Below are 22,275 nucleotides of genomic sequence, written 5' to 3' on the forward strand. Positions count from 1 at the left end.
TTAAAAACAATCCGTAAATAAAATAAATATATAGGCCATAGCCTAAATAGAGTAATAATAAATACACTTCTGCGTCTCTTGTTTTCTCTGGACTCCACTTTGTTAACTACATGTGATTGGCTACAGATTCACAGGTGGGTTCCTGGGAACTTGGCAGAGCTGTTTCTCACTTGTTTCTCAGCTCCGGTCCCTCCTCCTCTTCCCCCCTCTCCTCCTCCTCCTCCTCCTCCTCCTCCTCATAGAAACTCTATCAGCTCAGCCCCGCTGTACTTCAGAAGCGCTCGCTGCCGCCGCGCACTCGACCACACAGTAACTTCACTGTCTGCTGCTCCACCTCTGCTTTCCCAAACTTTATTTAGTTTCGATGCCACGCTGGATTAAGCCCACTAACTTTCGGCTGGAGAAGAAAGTGGTTTTCCCGACAGCGCAGGTACAATGACTGCAGTCTGCAGTAGAGCGACCGACTAGAGGTAAAAAAAAAAACAAAAAAACAAATAACTCACTGAATAACTACTTTCTTCTGCAGCTGAATCACAAACTCTCCTGTGTAGTCTCTACTAAATGACGACAGCACGCCTGTTTATGTTGTGATTTTTGCACAGATGCACAAACACTGTTGGGATTTTAAGTGATCGAGAAGATTAAAAAAGCAAGCAAAAAAACCCAAAAACAAACAGTACTTGGTCTCTAAACTCACTGTTGCTGTGGGCCATTGTTTCCAGTTGGGATTGCTCACAGCTAACTGTATCCTGTCAGCTTTGTGCCTGTAATTAGAGCATTTCACAACAGTGAACATACACAAAAGGGCTATCAGCTGTCTGCACCGTCTTGGCTTCTCTTTTGCATGTCATCATGTTTCCTAAGTTTAGCTTCCAGTATCTGCTCTGAATCTCTGTTAATGAGTAAACTTTGGGAATTTGGACACTGGTCTGACCCCTTTGATACTGATTAGTATTGCCTTCTTTTGTTTATCTTCAGGGGGTGAAATCAGTTTGCTACAGGGCTGCAGTGTTTCCCCTGTGACCTGTGTGTTTGGTCAGACAGGGAAGAGGACGCAGGCACGTTGCAACCATGGATATCGGCAATGATGTAGATCTGTCCAATAATAACATCACTCCTTTGTGGAAACGTCGCACAGACAATTGTAAAAAACCCCAGGAGTCGAGTAAACCCAAACTGCGACCCCTCAGTTACCACACAAATGGGATGATGACGACCGACTTCCCTGTGGAGGACAACAAGTGTTCCTTCACCTTGAGCCAACCTGCTGAGAGACTGGTGGTCACACCCCCGTGTTCAGGCAGGAACACCGTGGTGTTGAAGCACATTCTGCACAAACCCTCCAAGTCCAAATCCCGAGTTGTCAGAAGCATCAGCATCGGACATTTCTCCAACGGACGCTTCTCACTGTCCAAATTTAGGTCTGAGGATAGCAGATCTGCTTCACTGGACAACAGAGTGCGTAATGGAGACTGTGACAGGGGGAAAACCAGTAATGGAGAGACAGTATGGGTTGAAAAGCGTCTCCTGGACTCCCAGAAACGCATGTCCAGTCCGTTCGGTCTGAGCTCACAGAAAGACCAGATAGCATTTGGGACGAGTTCAGCCTCACCTGAAGCTGCTGCTCTGATGAACCGTTCCTCTCCTGTCGCGTCTCAGCGCACCCCTGACAACAACAACTACAACCACCATGAACTGTTTTCCCTTTCCTCTGCATCCAGCCCCTCTCCCCCAGCCTGCCGTACTCCTACCCCCTCCCAAGGCTCCACCTCCAGCATCCCCTCCCTCTCTTCCCTCAACTCCTCAGACCCCCCGACCCCACGCTCCCCATCACCGGCCGACAGAGCACAGGCTCTCCTCAGACAGTCCTCATCCTCGCCTGCATCCTCGCAGGACACCAGGCTTGCCTCTTCCTCCTCTTCCATCTCTTCCCCCTCCCCCTCTCCCTCTCTTTCTCCGTCTGTAACTCCCTCCATCGTCCTCAGCACCCACAGTCCAGCTGCCCTGAAGATGGGCACCCAGCAGCTCATTCCCAAGGGTTTAGCATCTGATGTTCGGCAAAACAAGGCGCCTCCCTGTGGGCAGCAAGGCCAAGGTTTGGCAGGGCGGCTGGGGTTGGATCATTCCAAGAGAGCTTTGAAAGCCCTCAGCATGGTGGAGACAGGAGCCTACTTTTCCACAGGAGGGGACTGCACTGAGGGGACAGAGGGAGAAAGTGAGAGCCCGGGGACACTCAGGAGAGGCTTGAGGAGTACATCTTATAGGAGGGCTGTTGTGAGCGGAGTAGACCTGGAGGTCCCATGCGTAGATCTCAAGGTCCATCGGTTGTCGCAGCCTGTCATCAAAGGGCTCGACAGGGAAAATCCAGTTTCACCAGTGAGCCAGGCCAGTCCTGGCACTGTAAGCCTCACTAGCCCTGGTGCAGCCAAGCCTGTGAGTCCTAGGACACCGAAACTGGCCAGTCCTGGGACACCGAAACCTGCGAGCCCTGGGACATCGAAACCTGCGAGCCCTGGGACATCGAAACCTGCGAGTCCCGGGACACCCAAACCTGCGAGTCCTGGGACACCCAAGCCTGCGAGCCCTGGGACACCCAAACTTGTAAGTCGGGGGACACCCAAACCTGCCAGCCCCAGGATTTCAAAGCCTTGTATTCCTGGGACAGAAAAGCCTACCAGCACTGGCAAAAACAAGGTGGGTAAACCTTAGTCCTAAAAAGTGGTGGTGGGTTCAAAAGGGGAAGTGTAAGGATGCACTCAAGAAACAAATACTGATGTGCTTGAGGTAAAAGGGTGAAATATCTGGCAAAAAACAACAAAAAAAAAAGATTCATTCACACATACGGGAGTTGGAGCACTTTCACTTAATGAGTTAAGTGGACATATACCAACATACCGACTACCACTCCTGCATGCCAGTTACTGAACTCAGCTATCAGATAGCCCTGGAAATGCCCTGTGAACTCTGGTATTGTAATGTTTTTTTCCTTTGCTGTAGCAGAGATTACTTGATTCTGTTAATCATAATCCATCTGACGGGTTTATATTTAATTGTGCACAAAGATTACTTCAACATGGGGTAAAGTCCAAGAAATTATAAAATCACAACACAGACTGAGTATTGTGGAACAAACTTTGCAGCAGCAGAAGCTGGGACAAGGCCTTACAAGGAAACAATTAGTGTGGTTGTTAGCAGACATGATGTAATGTGACACAGTGCCCACACATACACACTTTTATCCGCAATGGTTCTGTAATTAGACAGGGGTCAGTGAAGGGTATCACCAGAGAGGTCATGGACAGGTCATGGACAGGTGACAGAGGTACACGCTCCTGTTCCATTGACTGTGTGTGAGTTTCTGGCTGCTCCCTTAGTTTGTCCATGTTGTTACATTTGTGCTGCGTTTCTCTTTCAGAGTTCAGATAAGAAGAAACTTTTGATCTCCCAACGGACATTTGACAGTGAGGGTGAGAAACACCCGTCTGTTTTTTTTCACCACACTTTTCGTTTCATTTTTTTACTCTTTTACTGTCAGTTTTCCTTTCTGTTGCTTTCTGAAATCAACAATATCTTTTTTCTTTTTTTTCTTTCTTTCTTTCTTTCTTTCTTTCTTTTTTTTTTTTTTTTTACTAAAACATGATGGATCTTTCTGACAAAAAACTGGATGTTTCAGAGGAGGAGCTGTATCAGAACTACCAGGAGAAGGCCTTGCATAATGATTCAGATGAAGATGCTGATTCCAAAGAACCCAGTGCTGATAACGGCATCGTTGTGCAGTATAGACCCATACGCACCTCCTGGAGCCAGCTCAGTGTGGTCAGATATAAAACACGCACACACACGCACACACACGCACACACACGCACACACACGCACACACACGCACACACACGCACACACAAACACAAACACACGGATTGTGGTAGCTTCCATTCTTCTTCTTCTACCTTTCTCACTCTTTCTCTACAACCACTCCACATACAAACATATAGTATACACTCAGTGCTGTGGCTGTGGAGCCTTGGAATGCGAGAGCTCTGAAGAATGCTGTCATATCCAGTTTGGCCACAGTCCATACCCATCCTCCCACTGTCTCTGCCTTCCTCTGCCCCTGACTCTGTTTATCAAGGAGTACAGAAGCATTTCGTTTAGGACTCGGGTGGGCAGGGAGGCAGACAGTCAGCCAGACCCACAGGAAGCCTTGGAAGCACTGCTGGGCCTTATGCCAGTGTGTTGGCAAACTCCTCATACTCGTCAGACTGCAAATATGCTTAAAATGCTGCCTCTGGAGAGAAGTGCGGTGGCTCTGCATTACATAATGTAGTTAAGGATTGGAATGTAAGGATAGCGGAAGTGAATGAGCTAATTTAGTTTTTTACTTGGGCATGCCCATCTGTTTGTTTACTTGGTGAGGAGGGAGCAAAAACAGGTCATGGAGGTATTTATGATTAGTTCTCAAATTGCTTGCCAGAGAATAATATGCACACAGACTCTAATAAATAGGAAATTAGATTGAAACTAAAGATGTTTAGAAAATGTCCCTGGTCATCTTGTGTATGTCAGCAAGACGCAGAGGTGAACTGAGCGCAGTCCGACACTACCAGGCTGACCAGGACTCTACCAAAGAAAGCTTTCTTCTCAGTCACAGCTGCTTTACAGCTGTGGATCTGTTAGTGTGAATGTGTTTTTCCACACAATACAAGACATAATTCGTCAGGAATTTTGCTCAACTATCATAGTTTGCGGGACATCCTGGCACGGTGCTGTCGTTGCCCTAGTGTGACAGGAAATAAGCTGATTTCCAGTGAAGCTGAGAACCAGATATACAGGTTGTCATCTCCCCTCACTTAGCTGCTCCCCTCTCTTTCTGGCTGGTTGGATGATATGTCATATCCCAGAAGTGTTATGTTCCGTGGAAATAATCAGCTGCAGTTTCAGGTGATGGAGCTGTCTTGGAGCTCAAACAAGAAAACCTAGATTCAAGCATCAGAAAGGGAACTTATAATTGCCTTTGAATAATGACACCCAAATGACATAGCTCTAGTTACACCCAGTGAAACTGAAAATCAGGTTACAGTTCAGTTGCCACAACAGGGCGTAGGAAAAACTCTATAGCAGCAGTTGTCATTGCTGATATAGAAGATTGGAGGTTTGGTGAAAGAGAAAGTAAGAGCGCTAAATAATAAAAAGGATGTGTGAAAGGAATAGAGATGTTTGGTCTGCTGCAGGTCTGTTTGTTCTCAGTGTTTGCGGAAGGCTTCAGGGCAGATACTAGATAGAAGGAAGGCTGCTCCAGGAGCAGTATCACTTCCTTGTGCCTTTTATACCAAAACAGGACGAGAATGTAATGAAAGTAAGGAAAGATGGCCTTTCAGGATTTCTGCCTGCATGTGTGATCAGGTGAAGTACAATGTGAATGTGCCCCAGGTCATACTGGCTGTATTTGGTCAAACATGAGACGTAGGCTTTTTTTATTTTTTTTTTAGTTAACCATACCTTCAGTCTAAAAAGCCACCGGCTGATTAATTCAATAGCTCTCCACACCCTGTCCATTCCAAAAGATTGCTTTGTTTCATTACTATTCAAATTGTTTTGGACTAACTCTTTCAGCCACATACCAACACGTACATACACTTTCCCTTCTTTTCCCTTTTTGCCCATTTTCCCTTTAGAATTTTGTGGATACAACAAGTTTCCTATTTGTGCACTAGCTCCACGCATTTTTATTAAGTGAATATCTTATGTTCGTCCTCATTTCACATCAACTTAATTGGCTCTCTATTCAGCGTGGTATGCAACGTGTTCCTTTCTCTGTGTATGAGGACAACATTGGCACGCAAACCAGGCGCGCACACACCCGTTCAATAAGTGCAAAGGGTAGTCAGACAAGTGTGACTTTGTATTTGAAATGTTTCCATGCATCGTTCCTCTGATTTTTTTCACAAAGTGTGTTTTCTGTTCAGGTCAAGAAAAGTGGTCTGTCTGAGCTGATGAGTCAGGAGGAACGCAAAAGACAAGAGGTATATTTTTACTCTGGTTCAGAGTAAATCTAATAGAACACATGCACTTAGTTAAGACTTACCAAACACTGGGGGAGTAGAGCCGTCCATTCGCTCTCTGTAAACTCCACTGGACCAATAAAAAATCCATTAAAGGAGTGAAGCAGGAAACATGCATCATGGATTATTATATCCTTTAAGTGAATGCATTGTAAAGGGGAGGAGAAGGACATAAATTCTGATATTTACCTGAATCCATGTCATATTAAGGATGACGAGACTAATGGATTGATTGACAGATTAATATAAGTGCATGGTATTGTTTAATAGCATGCCAAACATACATACAGGTATGTGTTCATGTCAGAACCTTCCTCATATAGCAGCCCACAGAGTCAGGACCTAGAGGGGTAACTGAAGGAAAAGTTGCATGTGGTGAACGAAAGAACAAACTCGCTCTCTCTTGTCCTTCATTAGGCCATATTCGAGGTGATCTCGTCGGAGCACTCTTATCTCCACAGTCTGGAGATCCTGATCCGTATGTTCAAGAACTCTGCAGAGCTCAGCGAGGCCATGACCAAGACCGAACACCACCACCTCTTCTCCAACATCACTGACGTCTGTGAGGCGAGCAAGAAGTAAGTGGCTGAGTTGTAATATGTTGCTTTTGTAGGCAGAATTATTATCAGACGCACATTGTTATGTACCTTCGTGTAAGATTCTCTGTGTTTATGTGTCTGGAAGTGTTTTTCGGATGTTGAGAACTTACAGTAAGTAGCTGGTGTTTTTTGGCTTTACTTGCTCCGTCAGTGTTAGTGGGTTTTGGTTTTGGCTAATGAGCTGGATAATTCTCTTGTTTAAGAGCACTTAACAGTGGTAGACCACACTCATTCCATGTGAGGTGTGTCTGTAAACACTATTTACTGCATGCTGATACCATTCTTTTGGCCTGTTTTCTGCGTATGAGCGACTGTGGGTACACAGCAGTGAGCGGATTTCCGGTTGTGAGTACATACACTGTATATAAGGTTACATGGTGATAGACAGAAAGGAGAGCCTGGGAAGAAGCAAGGAACAAACTGAGTGAAACGACAAAAAACAAAACAACAATTTAGCTTTGCGATGGTTATATTGTCATCATGAAAATTCCTCGCTGCTTGAGGGAGCTCAAAAAGCAGGCTGGACGTGTCAGTATTTTTTTCCTGTTTTTAGAGGTGAGGGCATGTAAATGCAATGTCCAAAATCTGCTGCTATGAGCCCCCTGAGCTTAGCTGTCAATCATGATTTACAGTGCATGCATGTGGACTGTTTAATGGCATTCATGGCCAGGTGACCGTGAACTTCCAAAGATCCTATAAACTGATGGAAACCATGAAAGTTGAGACTGTGCTGGTTCAGCAATTACTGTGCTGGACCAGGCATCATTATTTCTACAGATGATTGACAGGAGAGTTTTTCACCCTATTGGATTTTGTCAGCTGTATTCATTATGAATAACGGTGTCTGCTCTTGTTCTGAAGTAACCGTTGATTATTGCAGCAGTCTCATGTCCTTCTTTAAAATCACTGTTTTACAGATGTTTAAGTCTACGAGTCTGCTATAGGGACTGTTGACTACCGTTTGGCTTGGTTGAGACCACATTTACCACACTTGCCTTAGTACTGCATTGACCAAAACCTCCCTTCCAACAGGTTGTTCCAACAGTTTTTGAGGTTAATAAATCAAAGTGTGAAATGAGGTTAAGCTAGTGTTTTTACTGTTGCCAAGGGTGTATGTTTATGAAAATTGTTAAAAGACTGTCGAAGACCATTTAATGAGTTTAAGTTTATTATGGCTGTCCCCACACACACACACACACACACACACACACACACACACACACACACACACACACACACACACACACACACCCCTTGTGTGTGTGTGTGTGTGTGGGAGGGATGCACTGCCTCCCACGTGCAACTGTTCATGACATTTGCTGAAGGATTCCATGTCAGGATTACAGCCCCCCCCTGAGAGGGACAGATTTCTCCTCCTTGCATACAATGTGGCGCCTACATGTGCATGTGACTCCATTATCAGGATTAAAGCAGCTACTACAAAATATTACCCCTCATATTCTGAACATTAGTCAGTACATGAGGATTTGCATGGAGGGAATTTGTACATCTATTTACACCTCATTCCCACTCTGCATAAATAGGGTTACCTGTAAATTCCTCATCAATTCCTTCCTGCGTTCAGACGTGCTACAGCTCATCTCACTCACCTTTCTCATTCCAATGCACAGGCCACACACATTAATGCGATACTTCACCCTCCCCGCCTAAATACTCAAACCTGCGTAGCTCCAGGGAGAGTGGAGGGCAGGGAGACATAGAAACAGCAGATCTAGAGATATGAAGAGGCCCGTTGCACTGGTTAAACATGATCTTTCACTTGAAACAGATAGTCAGGCTTTGAGTTTAACCTCTCAAAGAAAACAGCAGAATGTCTCTCCACCTGCAGACTCCTGTCTGGACTGCGTGTGATTGTGAGCGGGGGAGAGAGCATTTCCCTGAGGCCTAATAAATTTAGCAGTGAGTGCTGGTAGAACTCTTTTATTTTCATTCATAATTGGCCAGCCGTCTAATTTTGGGCATTTCCTTTTTTTCTTTATTTTCAACATCCTGATTTAACTCTCGTCCCTTGACCTCTTCCCTCATGACAACATGCTGTTGTTGGGGTCAGTGGGTTTTGACCCAGGAGTGAGTGCAGCCTGAACTTGAAGAGCCACACTTTGTGTGTGTGTGTGTGTGTGTGTGTGTGTGTGTGTGTGTGTGTGTGTGTGTGTGTGTGTGTGTGTGCGTGTGAGTGGAGAAGGTAGGGATGGGGCTCAGTAGGGGCATGAGAGGTGCTTTTGCAGATGAGCTCAAACTCGGTCCAGCCAGTCAAGGTCAGCGTCCTGTGTCTGTGCAACAGTTTCCTGTTTGTCACCTTGGACCACGCATGCAAAAACACTTATTCCCTTGAAGCTCTCATGTGGCGTGCCGTTAAACCGGCCATCTGGTGGTGCTCAGGAAGGGGAAAAGCCTCTGTGTTATGGTTAATGGTAGGCTATGTCTATTTTAAGAGGCGGGGAGTTCCTCTTGTGATCTTGCAGCAGGTTGAGAAGAAAGGTGTTGGCAGTGCTTCCTGCCTTCCTGACTTTTGTATCTGTCATTATATCCTATATTCTCCCTAGTGTGGGATGTCTCATGATTTGACGCTTTGGACTCGAGCTGTTGCCATGTACGATGTGAATCACTGACATACTAACCCTTCATTTCATCCTGTGCTCAGGTTCTTTAAGGAATTGGAGGAAAAGCACCAACAGAACATAGTGATCGACGACATCAGCAACATCGTCTGCAGGCACGCTCAGTCCAACTTTGATCCTTACGTCACCTACTGCTCCAATGAGGTCTACCAGCAGAGAACCCTGCAGAGGCTGGTGTGAGTGACCGAGCAAACACATGTTCTTATCATATCTCTCTCAGATTTGATCCGACATGACTGTTCTGACACTGTGAACCTGGGAGTTTGCTTTCCCTCTCGTTTCTCTGTGTTTCATCAGTTACTCCTCTTTCTGAACACCCAGTCTCCCTCCGTCCTCTCTTGCAGGTCCAAGAATCCAGCTTTTAAGGAGGTGCTGACCAGGATAGAGGGCCACCCAGACTGCAGGAACCTCCCCATGATCTCCTTCCTCATCCTGCCCATGCAGAGGATCACTCGTCTGCCCCTGCTCATGGATGTGAGTGCACTGAAGACAAACAGTAGCACGAGCTTTGGAATTACATTAGACATTGACTGTTACGCAACAGTTTGATTAATCATAGTCCCCTGACTAATTCCACTCAGGGTGTGTTCTGACCTCACAGAAGCTTGTGTGACCTTATACCAATCCTTAATAATGCTAACTGATTTCTCCCCCTCATTCTTCCTTTTTAATATTTTTTTTCTTCTTCAGTTTCATGCTTCCCTTGGCACCAGATTATTCTGTCCCTGCTGTGCCTCCCTCCCTTCCTCTCTCGTGCTCTACTTTCATCCTCCTCTATCCCGTCTTCCGTCAGTGTCTCTCTAGGGACTCTGGGTTTTATGCTCGTAAACTAAGAGGCTGTTGGATCCTGAGAAAGTTTGGTTTCAATTCATTTCTTCCCACAGTGCCTTTATGCATCAATATTTTATCAGGCCTTGGATAGAGTGTAGTGCGCATGCGTGAAATGAATTGTTATGGATTTTTTCGTGCAAGAATGTATGTTATGCTGGATGTTTTTTTTATGGCAAGAATTAGTGCAACTTATTTGTGCCCTGACCCACCCCACCCCCCCTTGTGTTGCAGACAATTTGTCAGAAGACGCCTAAAGACTCGACACAATATGAGGAGTGTAAGAAGGCTTTACAAGCGGTCAGCAAGGTCAGTGGGTTCAATGAGTCGACCTGAAGTTTTACACACCACATTCTGGATTTTATGCGTTTATATTTTCATAACTTTCACACATACCTGTACATAATATTTCTCTTGCGCTTCCTCGTAGTGCTCTAGAGATGCGAGGCAGTCACTTTTAAATTTATATTTTGGTGAAGACTTTCAGGCAAATACACAATAAAAAAATCTGATTTTTCTTCTCTTATTCTCATAAATTTTAGCACATCAGTCATTGTGATTAACAGATGCTGCGTGTATATGTGTGTGTGTGTGAGCAGGTGGTCAGAAAGTGTAACGAAGGAGCTCGCACAATGGAGAGAACGGAAATGATGTACACCATCAACTCTCAGCTGGAGTTCAAGATTAAGGTATGGACATGTATTCCTGCTGAAAACAGCATAATTCTAACTCATATCTGACACGAACAGCCTCAAGGTAATAGTTAAGTACAGTAGAATTCGTTTAAATAGTAATCAAGGATGTAAAACATGGCCTAATGAAATCATACACTGGCTTGTGCACACATGCAGATGCAACAATACAAAGAGTACACACCACCGTCACGTCACTCTAACTCGGCAGTATCGAGTATCTACACACGTAATGCACACAAGGCTTGGCAGGCGCAAGTGTGTCTAAGTAGTGTGGGAAATATCTGTTGGCACATTTGGGATTCACAGATGTCAAGTGAACATATTCTCAGTCTGCATAGCCAGCTGTTCACACATGCACAGGCAAACTGTGATTTAGCATTTCCTGACAGCAGCAACATTTTTAAAATACTTTATTTGGTTAGATATGTTGTCTTTTCCTGTTCGTCACATTTATTTCCCTTCTTCTCTCCCAGCCGTTCCCCCTGGTCTCATCCTCCAGGTGGATGGTAAAGAGAGGAGAGCTGACAGCCTTTGTGGAAGACAACGGCATCTTCCTCAAGCGGACGTCACGGCAACAGGTCTATTTCTTCCTCTTCAACGACGTCCTCATTGTGACCAGGAAGAAGAGGTGAGCTGGACAGTGCACACAGGCTCTGTGTTTGATTTAACTGGCGCGAGCGTAGCCTTGGTGCGGCGCCTTTGCTCATAACTCACCTGTTCCGACATGTTGAGGGCGAAAGTGTAACCATAAGCTGTTGGTTTTCAGTGTGTGTGTGTGTGTGTGTGTGAGAGAGAACTGTATATGGCTTAGACCCTGAGTACAGGGTGTGTGACATTGTTCTCATGTTTTAACTTGTCCTGGGAATTGTGCCTGTTCAGATAAAAAACAAAAAAAAAAACAAAACAAAGAGATCCACCCTGAAAAGAAAGAACGAAACACTGAGAATACATGAAACAACAACAATAACAGTTGCGTCACAGCCACAGTGTTCAGTCATTATCAGCAGGGCTGAGAGAGTTGAGAGGGATTGGCACCTGCAGTGCACTGGTTTTCTACTCTGTGCCCCTGCTTCATGGCAGTGTTTATTAAGATGAACAGGTGCAGGTACCTGAACCTACTGCGACTTGGGATTATGGATCTGAGCTTTCTTTTATGAAGGTTGTCGAGGCTTAAACCTGTCCTGCTGCCATGAATCACGTGGAGCTAGTGGACCTGCTCATTGTCAGCCCTGTCAGTCAGCCCGCCTTCCCCTCCCGTTTCCTCTGGTTTTAAGCAGAACCATGAAGCAAGCCCTAAACAGCACTTCCTCAGAATGATGTGGTTCTCATTTGCGTGCGTGTAGTGTGGGAGTTTGTGCACATGTGTGTCTATTTGTGCCAGAAAAAAATCCTTTCCCGTCCATCTCCCTCTGTGTCTGGAACTGATTGTCCCGTCACTCGCAAACTCAGAATTCCTAAGAATCATTAAAAAAAAAAAGAAAGGAAAAGAAAAGAAACATTCCATGTGATATTTTTCTGGGAATCTGATCCTGGACGGCAGGCTCCAGTGGTGTGTGGTGTCAAACCTGTGTTTGGAAGAGGGATTTGGGAAAGGGAGTGCTCCGGAATCGGTGTGTGTATTTGTGCGTGCGTGCACAGTTGAATGGGAGAAGCTGTTATAATATTGTTTTGTACTGCAGTACTGGAGCCCTGCTGTGGCACGCTACTCTACTGCACTCCATCTGCAGTCATCAAAACAAAAACACACCAGGGGTACACAAGGCTAGCCAGGCACCGCCAGGTCACAAACCCTTCTAGACATAATGGTATAACAGCTCTTTCCCTCGTCATTATGACCTGGAGCGTGTGGGAGGGGAGTGATGGCTTACAAGTGGCTAACTGCACCCAATGCTCAAATCCTTTCACTTACATTTCCAGAAATATCGTGAAAACCAGAGGGGAGGGGTGAAAAGGTCAAAGCAACAGCACTTGCACAGTAGAGAAAAACATACCTACGACCTGAACATGTTTTCACTTTTATTGGCCTATTTTTCTTAATATGCAGGAGTAAGAGAGCACAAATGTGTTTTTGTGTGTGTGTGTGTGTGTGTGTGTGTGTGTGTGTGGAAAGACAGAGAGGTGCGAACCTTGGGACTTGTGTTGGGATGGTTGGGGGTTCAGTAGCATTTAACTGAAAATAAATTTAGTATTGTATGTGCTATATCAAGTCAGATTTTTTTTAATGTCTGTATCGGCTCAGCTTTGAACAGGTTGCAAAACGAAGCTGAAACAATTAGTCATTTGACACAATTTATTAGCAACGATTTTGGCACTTGATGAATTGCTGAAGTTATTTTTAAACAAACTTTGGTTCCATTTTCTCCTGTTTTATATTGATGTACAATAAATCACTCTTGGACATTTGAAGACTTGGACTCTGAGAAACTGTGATGAAAATCTTTACTATTTTCTGTCATTTAATAAACCAGAATCAGTTGATTTTAATTGACAGAATAATTGTCAGATTAACGAGTAAAAATCAATATTAGTTGCAGTTGTAAATATTTAAGAACTAACAACAAAACAAAGTTTAAGCCTTTGGTTTTGTTTGTTTACATATTTGGTATTTATTATTCGTTGCCCTTGGTTTATTGTAGGAAGGAGTGGCGATAAATCATCCAATAAGAGTTTCGTGAGACTTCAAGCTTAACAAATCTATTTATTTTATCAAGATCGAACTTGATCCAAGAAGAAACTGGCTGTTGGAAACCAGCTCCATGTCAGACTGGGCTATTGTCACGCAGTGGGGGAAAGTGTTGATCTGCTGCACTCTGGTTTACAGGAACACTTACATAACACCCAGTCCACACCAGCTGGCTCCTCTCTCATCTTCACTTCCCCCCTTTTTCCTGTGTGATGCTGGGCATCATCTAAACATTGAGTATTATTGAGGGTGAGGTTTTCATCTCTCTCTTTTCTCTCTTTCTCTCTGGTATTTCTTGTTCTTTTTGGTAGTTGTGACCTTGTGGCTTTTTTGTATGTCCTATCTTTGTGTGTGTGTGTGTGTGTGTGTGGGTGCTTGCGTGTGTGCGCGCGTGCAAGTCTATAGTCCCAACACATTCTGTTCTATTTTTTTTATTTTTTTTTTTTTTCTCCCACCGTTTGTGTGAGTGTGCCTAGTCTCAACACTCCTGCTTTGCACCAGAACATTCTGCTTTCACCGTGTGTGACTGTGTGTGTGCGTGCACGCTTGATTTGCAGTCCTATCTCGACATCTCTCTGTTGATTTGTGTTACTTCTGCTTGTGTGTTGGAGAAGGGGTTGTACACTAGTAAGATGGCAGCTGGCACAGTTGTGATGACGTGTGGTAGATGCCTGCGTTATCTCTAAAACTGGAGTGATTTTCATACCAGCAGGGTTGTGTGTTTGCTTCTGAGTAAATAGCTGATGTGACGAGATAAGGTTTTCTTTCTCCTACTATTTAAATTATTTTTGAATGCCTCGCTTACACATTTTTTTTTTTTAAAGTATATTTTTTGGGCTTTTATGCCTTTAATGGACAGCACAGTGGAGAGTGACAGCAAACGGGGAGGCAGAGAGAGGGGGAATGACATGCAGTGAAAGGCCGTCCGATGCGGGATTCGAACCGGGGCCGACTGCAGCGAGGACTGTAGCCTCTACACATGGGGCGCCTGCTTAAACCACTACGCTACACGACGCCCCTCGCTTACACATTTTGACACAGGATTTCTCAGTTATTTCCCACCATCGTTCCTTCGGTTAGCAATGATGTGACTCTGCATATCCACCCACACGCACCCATCAGAGAACTCACCTCGCAAACATGCAGATTCCTCACCCATCCCATTCCCCAGTGTCATGTAAATGGCATTCCAGGCATTTTACCTGTAGGGTCTGTAAGAGCCAAATACTGACACCCTGAAATCCAGGGATTCATATTTAACACAAAACAATATTAATAACAATATTTTTAAGGGACAAATTACATGTATAACGTTACATGTTTTCCTTAATTTGTATCTTTAGTTTAGGTGCAAATTAAGGGGTTTACCCTAAACATGTAGATACATTAATTGAACATAATACATTCAAGTGTTTTTAATGGACTATATGAATATGAGTTCTCAAGGGTCCCAAGATTCCTGATTTAAAAAAAACATTAAAATAATCCCCCCTAATTTGATTTTTCATCAAAGTTTTCATTATTTTTGGTCAGTTTTAATGATTTTCTAACCCCAATTATCCCCTTAATATCCCATTTAATTACTTTTAAAGTAAAAAAAATGAAATGGTCTGTTTTCATAGTGCAAGGTGGTTCAATGTTACAGATAAATGGAATTTAAGATTCTCACTCCTGTGTAAGCTTTTGACAAAACTTACTGTGATAAATTTGTAGGTTAGTAAAGCAGATTGAAAATAGGGGTATGAGGTAGAAGAGATGTACGACATAGTTTAACATTTTGGCTTCTTCACTTTTTTTGCTGAGAGTTAGACAAGAAGTTCGATGCCGCTCTCATGCCCCAGTCTTTTTGCTAAGCTTAGCTAACCGGCTCCTGGCTCCACAGCTTCATGTTTAACAAATATTAGAGGGGTGTCAATATTTTCATCTAACTCTCATCAAGAAAGCAAATAAGCATATTTTCTAATATGTCAAACTTTTTCTTTAAGCTTCAGTTCATTCTGGTTACCCTCATGCACAGAGCAGCATCTTTTCTTCCACTTCCAGCCCCCTCCCTCTGTCCTGTTCACTCCCTCTGCTTTTATCTATCTCTCCCTCTACTTTCTTTCTCCTCCTCTGAGAGGTCTAATTGGTTGTGGGCAGCAGGCTTTAACTTGACTGACTGCTGGACAATAGGGGCTGAGGGGTAACAGTTGAACCTTGTTGAGAACCTTCCAACCGTGACTGGATTCTCCAACCAGTCACAACATCAGAGTGCAGGGTTTGTGTGTGTAAGTGAAACAGTGAGACAGTAAGACGTGGATAAGATACACTGTTCGCTACTGTTTGTTTAACCGTTAGCTTTGTCCCTGCTTGTGTGTGTGTGTGTGTGTGTGTGTGTGTGTGTGTGTGTGCGTGCGTGCGTGCAGCATGACTGTACACTAATGGATATTCTGGCTTACAAGAAGCTAGCTCCTGTCCAGCAGGGTCTCAGAGCTCCAGTCTCAGGTTGATAAAACACATGTGAGCTGGACTTAAGCCCCTGTTCTTCAGAGCACTGTTAAAAAAACAAAAAAACAAAAAAACAAAAAAAAACATACACACACACATTAGAGGGAGCATGCTTCCCAACCAGCTCCAGATGTTTCTAACTAACTCTGTGTACTGTTAGACACGGGGTCATGCTCAGGTAATGGTACTCATGGGAAATGTAGGCATGTACTAAAGGAACCAGAGGGCAGCTGATTTAGTGTAAGGACATTTAGAAAGCTGAATATGTGGAGTTTTGACTGGCATAGACGCTGAGACATAATGTGACAGCTGATTTATAAATCCAGGTGAATATGATTAACCACACGGCGTGCAGCCTTTCATGGGTCGAGCAGCTGAGGCACCAAGAAACTGGATCTCTACTGAAAACAATGAGCTAAAATTTGATATGTGGGGGGATGGATGGTGTAGCAGGTACACAATAATACTCAATTCTTATTATTGCAGCAATATGATTTTGGTAATTTATTTAAATCTTTGAATATTTAGCATTTCTTTATATTAGATTTATTTCATTTGCTTTAAATTAATTAACCAATAGGGAAATATCTGTTACCATGACAGACACTAGTTCTTTCGACACTATTTAATCTTTATAAACATTTTGATTTAATTTAACACTGGAAAAACAAAGTAACAACAACATGGTATATTTTTCCACTCTCCACTTGGAGGCTGTTGCACCATATCGAGGAATACAGACAGACTGTAACATTTAGGGCTGAAGGGCACATTGCACCAGTTGTGGATTGGGGGCTTTCAACAGACTACCACAGGAACCGTTTAGGAAGAGAAATGCATAAAGAAGTCATTCCAAAAAGTCAAAATGAAAAACGACCTTTGGTTAAATGATACTAATGTTTGTCTAGATGTTTGGTAGAGAAGTTGAATAAAAGAAGCTGAATCCACGTTTGTGTTCAAATGCCAAGTTGCCAAAAGAGTATCTGCTTATCTGGATTTCTAGACCACGCCGTCACATCTGACTCAAAGTGAGACCAAGCTCAGGTTTATTTTAAAATTACAAAATGGAAAGTGTACTAGTCCCCTTTGTGTTTTTTTGCATCGGTATTTAACTGCATTGACTGGTGGCTGTGGTTCCAGGAGTAGTGCTTTTCAGTGAGTTGATTTGACTGTCAAATTCAATTTCCTGTAGTTTTCCACCAAAGCAACAATATGTGTGTATGTGTAGCACATATAACTGTAGAGCTGTATTTGTATGTGTGGTGAACTGTGTAAAGTCCATTTCCATGTAAAAATCCTTTTGTTGTTGGCTGTTGCATGACAGGAGAGTGAATGTTCAACTGAGGCCACAATAACGATCCAAAGCGGCAGCCTCTCAATCACAAGTCCACTTTACACATTTCAAGGTCTCCATCACCAAAGCCACTGTCACACACAGACCACACATCTTGAATACCTGAAATGAAACATCATTAAACCTTTCTTTCACTCTCTGTGTTCTTGTCAGTGAGGAGAGTTACACTGTGATAGACTACGCTCTGAGGGACCAGATCTGGGTGGGTTCCTGCCAGCCCGAGGATCTCAACCTGTCACCGGTCAGGAGCACCACCAGCATGCTTAGCTCCCGGCAAGCCGGCGCCAACCATCTTTTCTGTCTGCGTTTCCGTAGCAACCACTCCGGTGAAAAGGTGCCCATGATCCTGGGGACGGAGTTGCAGTGAGTACTTTATTTTGTAACCTTTGTGCCTCGTAACTTTGCTGTTTTCGTTTCACTCGTGTTCAGTTACAGATTTACGAGATCTGCTGTAAAGCAACTGGTGAATCATTTTTGCCTCTAACATAACGTCACTCCTGCATCTTTCTACATACATATTAGTAGGTCAGGGTACTCGTAAGGTTTGATTTCCAGTCAAGACAGAGAGTTTTTTCCATGGCTGAATACACATCTCTGTGAGAAATGGCTCAGGACTTGCTCTTCACCTTGAAACAGATTCCTACTCCCTTATCTTTACCTTTATGTGCTCTAGTATGCTTTTTTAGCTTGAAGTAAGAGAATCCCTTCACCCTTCTCTCCTTAGCTTTTATTTCTTAGTCTCATTTTGGACCATTACAGCTCACAGGGATATTTTGTTACAGCCATTCTCTAGACGCAGCCTGAGCCTCACTGTTCTTCTTTATGTGACCTAGGAAATGAAGTTTATTATTGCGTTTTACAGTCTGCAGTCGTACTGTAACACAGACCAGCTGTACCGGATAATTGTTTTGTTGACTGAGTGCTTTGCAACACAACCATCTATTCTAGGGCAAGCAACTTCCTTTGTTTAAAGTCTGCTGAACTTTATTGCATGTGCAATACGATTACTCACACATCTGCCCTAGAAATATATTCAGCTGGATTGAAGGTCCTTGAAGTTCTTGCTTGTAACCGTATGGATAAAACTCAAACCACCCCACCCCCCCTCACCACCACCACCACCAATCCCATCTCTCTTTGTAGAGGGAATAGACTAAAGAGCGAAGTTGTTTACATAAATTACATAACCCGCACAAACAAAGGGGATCTGTCATATATTGGACTTCATACAGGGTGTATTTGTTCTAGTTAGCATTAGCAACGTTCTCACATGTACACAAATATGCTCGCTCACACACACACACACACACACACACACACACACACACACACACACACACTCAGTTTTCACTGTAGTTATTTGCTTTGGTTCAAAGCTTTGTAATGGTGTGTTTTCATATGCACTGGGCCTGTTCCTCCTCATTCCTGTGTAGTTAGAGAACCTCCCTCTGTATTCTCATTACAGAAGCTGTGGTTTTTCAGCTCCATTGTTTAATAGCGCTGCCTTTAAATGGCTCTCCACCTGTTTTAAAACCTTTTCTCAAATCAGCCAAATGTTCGATAAGTACATACTGTATTAGTCTATGACTATGGCTGTAAAGATTCAATCCATGGAAGGTGAAATTTTTTTAATATTCATTTCAAAAATATCTAAATAAGTATCTCAGCTTTAACATTTAAATTGTTAAATTGTGTAATAGAGGGGATTGAGTAAATGATAGTTAAACATAGTAACCTTACAGCAAGGCTCAGTTCAGACAGGAGTAGTTATTTTCAACAGCTTAACAACCACTCAGTACGGGGTACAGCCGCTAAGGGATTAGAGTACAACTGCTACAGTCAGTCATGTAACCAGTGAATCAGCATAACCTTTGATAATGTTCAATAGGTTTGAGTCATCTGTAAGAAGAAATAAATTCTCTGGTCTCGGCTTCTCAAATATGAACATTTGTGGTTTCCCTGTCCCTCTCTCTGCTATGATTGTAAATTGAACATTTTGGGGTTTGGGTTTTTAAGACAAAACACGACATTTGTCACGTGAAGATGTCACATTGGACTTGATGGATAATGAAAACACTTGTTTGTTGCAGCCGGACAGAAATATATCAAAGTGTGAAGACAGCAGTCAGTACTACTGTCCTGAAATGAAACACCTTCATGTTTGGTCTTTACTCCATCCTGATAAATTGATATAGTTGAAAAATCCCACACATCGCCACTGTCCAGTTTTATGTTGCTTTTCAAAATTAAAACTAGTTTTCTAGAGTGGGTCACTCGTATTAGCCGCTGAGCTGTGTAAGCCAGACAAAGTGACTGCAGTAATAGCGTTAAGTGTGACTGCTGTGGGCCTGTGTAGGTGGCAATCTTAATGACATGACTCAATGTGCTGCCCATTGAGCCTTTAGATACTGCCCATGTATACATGTGGGGGTCTCCTTGTCTTGACTGCCCCCTCTGTCTAGTGTGTGTTGTTGTGGAAAGCCCCTGGATATCCCTCCTTTGATAGCTTGGGTTTGGGGCCCTTGGCTGAGATGTAATGATGTGTGTGTGTGTGTGTGTGTGTGTGTGTGTGTGTGTGTGTGTGTGTGTCGAGGGTGCAGCGCTCCACTCACTGTGGTACTGAATGAACCCTGGCAACCGTCCATTGTTACAGTGGTTGCTAGGCATTGTTTAAGCTGTTGCCTAGCAGCGGCCCATTGTTAAGTGGGCTGTTTCCCACGACTATCCTTACTCCCACCCTGTTGCTTCACTCTCCCCGACTCTTCTTCACAGTCCCGTGTCTGATCTTTTAGACAGCAGACAGTGTCTGCTCTTTGTTTTTGATGACCACAGAATAACTTCCTCTTCCTCCGACCATTCATTCTAGTTTAGTGATTTAACCCGACATGACACATAGAAGTGGTGTTTCATTAGCCAGTCTATTTTGGTCTTCTATCAGAGTTAAATGAAGTAGAGAGGATAGATGAGTTTTGAGGCTTTCTCGGAAATTGCTGTGAACAGGATGGACAGTATTGTGCCTATGACTAATTATTGTAGATGAAGCTACTTTATATTCTTGATCACTCATGAAGTCTGTAAATTTCCCTCAAACGGTAAAAAGCAGCAGGATGGAGCAACAGTGTAGTAGGGCTGTAACAATTATTTTCATTATTGATTGATCTATCTGTGGTTTGGATTGATCACAGTTTTCCAGAGCTGCAGGTGTTGAATTCAAATAGCTTGTGTTGTTGACCAGCTGTCACAAATCCAAACATATTGAATTTGCAATAAAAGAAAAGAGTAAAGAAGGATTTCCTGACATATGAGAAGCTGCAACTAGAAAATGTATCGTTACATTTGATTATTTGACCGACCATTTCGTCACTATGAAACCCACCTTTTTTGGTGACAAAATGTGCTATGTGTGTTATTACTACTGAAGTAAAGCTGAAATATATTGAAACAAATTTATTTACACACCTGTTCCACATGTGTTTCAGTGTTCACAAAAAGTCAAAGAGAGTCTTGGAAGGAAGCTGCTGATTGGATAGAGGATGGTCAGCTGATTTGGTCTAACTGTCACATTTCAGACGGCAAAGACAACAAAAAATGCAGGCGTAGTTTGTGTGCGATTTCTCTGGAAAAGGTATAAGCATCAGTGGTTCTGAGGAATTAAATTTCCTCCAGTCAAAAGGAAGTGGCTGTGCTGCATATATTGTTCACTTCCCTGCTACATTTAAGTGCAGCTCAATTCGGGTTCCAATGTGAAATTCCACACATTCTGACCGAAGGCGGGTCTGTGTTTTTTTGTTTTTTGTGTCTTTTTTTTTTTTTTTTTTTTTTTTTTTATGTGGAAATGAAACTGTAGAAATGGAATTTTTTATGTTGGTGTCAGTGTGGGTTAGGGTGAGGGTTGGTTAGTTAGTTTCTGCTTTCAGTTCCATTACTTCCATTTGCTCTCTACCTGCAGAACCTTTAAGCTGATTACCTGTGTCTACTGTAGCCTACGTGTCACTGTGTGAGGTCTAAGAAACATGCATACAATAGACTGATCTTTGACTTCAGCAGTGGCGTAATACTTGAGGAATTCAGACAGACAGCTGAATTGGAGATGGCACAGGGACGTCTGTGTGGCTGCTCTCCTCTCGTATCGTCTGTGATTCTCTTCTTTTCTGTCTGTGTCCTCTTCCTTTTCTGTATATCCTTTTGTTCAGTGTGCGCATGTCAGCGCGCCTTCCCCATGACCCAATGTTGTGTCCTTTCCAGAGTCAATGAATAGCGCTTCTCTATTAGTAGAACAGAGCAGCTACAGAACTCTGCAGCAAAACAGTTCAGTTAGTCAGATATGCAGCTATAACACAAAACAGCATCAGTTATGCAACAGCCCCGACCAAGAGGAGGGCGTCTGTACTTATGCTGCACACTTTGGCATTGTTTTTGATTTTTTTTACTTAACTCCGTCTGCTTTCGTTTATGAGGTTGTTTTGGTTTTCTTACTATGTCTGCTTTTGTTTATATGATAACGAAAAACTTGCTGATGGGAATGGTTCCCTCTCCCTGGGAGTTTCCCTCGCTGGTCTGCTCCAGGCAGAGAGATGTCATGTTTCCGTTGGAAGAGTAAGGATTGTACCCAAATGCTGTTCTGACCTGTGGTTAAGTGGAAACAAGGGAATGATTCAGCTGGGAGTAAACAAATTGATAGGAGTCAGCAGAAAGGGTTAGGAGGAGAGGCAGTGATGAAACTGAAATGAGATGGAAAACAGTGGCCTGGTGGTGATTTCAAGTTGGCAGAAGAAGGGAGATTAGGAGGAGGCTGTCATCACTTTCTATCTGCTTGTGTGAAAGAGGTTTTACAGTGCAGTGGCGAGGCCTTGCTTCTTTTTGGAGGTGAAACAAGAACCTCTGACAATGGATTTATGATTCTTGGCAAGCTCTTGCTGTTGGGGATGAAT

At 43.4% G+C, this 22,275-nt stretch overlaps 1 protein-coding gene across 1 annotated transcript in view; it reads left to right on the top strand.

Moving 5' to 3' along the window:
• Positions 1-261: 261 nt before the first annotated feature.
• The window catches only part of LOC111655154 (rho guanine nucleotide exchange factor 26), a 41,443-nt gene continuing 19,429 nt past the window's right edge, over positions 262-22,275 (top strand). Inside the window, exons 1-12 of the mRNA XM_023406434.2 lie at positions 262-470; positions 979-2,694; positions 3,416-3,467; positions 3,674-3,816; positions 5,964-6,020; positions 6,477-6,637; positions 9,321-9,473; positions 9,642-9,771; positions 10,360-10,434; positions 10,725-10,814; positions 11,294-11,448; positions 17,498-17,707. Of these exons, the coding sequence (XP_023262202.1) occupies positions 1,072-2,694; positions 3,416-3,467; positions 3,674-3,816; positions 5,964-6,020; positions 6,477-6,637; positions 9,321-9,473; positions 9,642-9,771; positions 10,360-10,434; positions 10,725-10,814; positions 11,294-11,448; positions 17,498-17,707 (2,849 nt within the window). The 5' untranslated portion in view covers positions 262-470; positions 979-1,071. The remainder of the gene's footprint in view (positions 471-978; positions 2,695-3,415; positions 3,468-3,673; positions 3,817-5,963; positions 6,021-6,476; positions 6,638-9,320; positions 9,474-9,641; positions 9,772-10,359; positions 10,435-10,724; positions 10,815-11,293; positions 11,449-17,497; positions 17,708-22,275) is intronic.

The sequence above is a fragment of the Seriola lalandi genome, unplaced genomic scaffold (assembly GCF_002814215.2).
Source record: "Seriola lalandi dorsalis isolate HSWRI2012SDOR001 ecotype SW California unplaced genomic scaffold, Sedor1 jcf7180002054308, whole genome shotgun sequence".
NCBI lineage: Eukaryota > Metazoa > Chordata > Actinopteri > Carangiformes > Carangidae > Seriola > Seriola lalandi.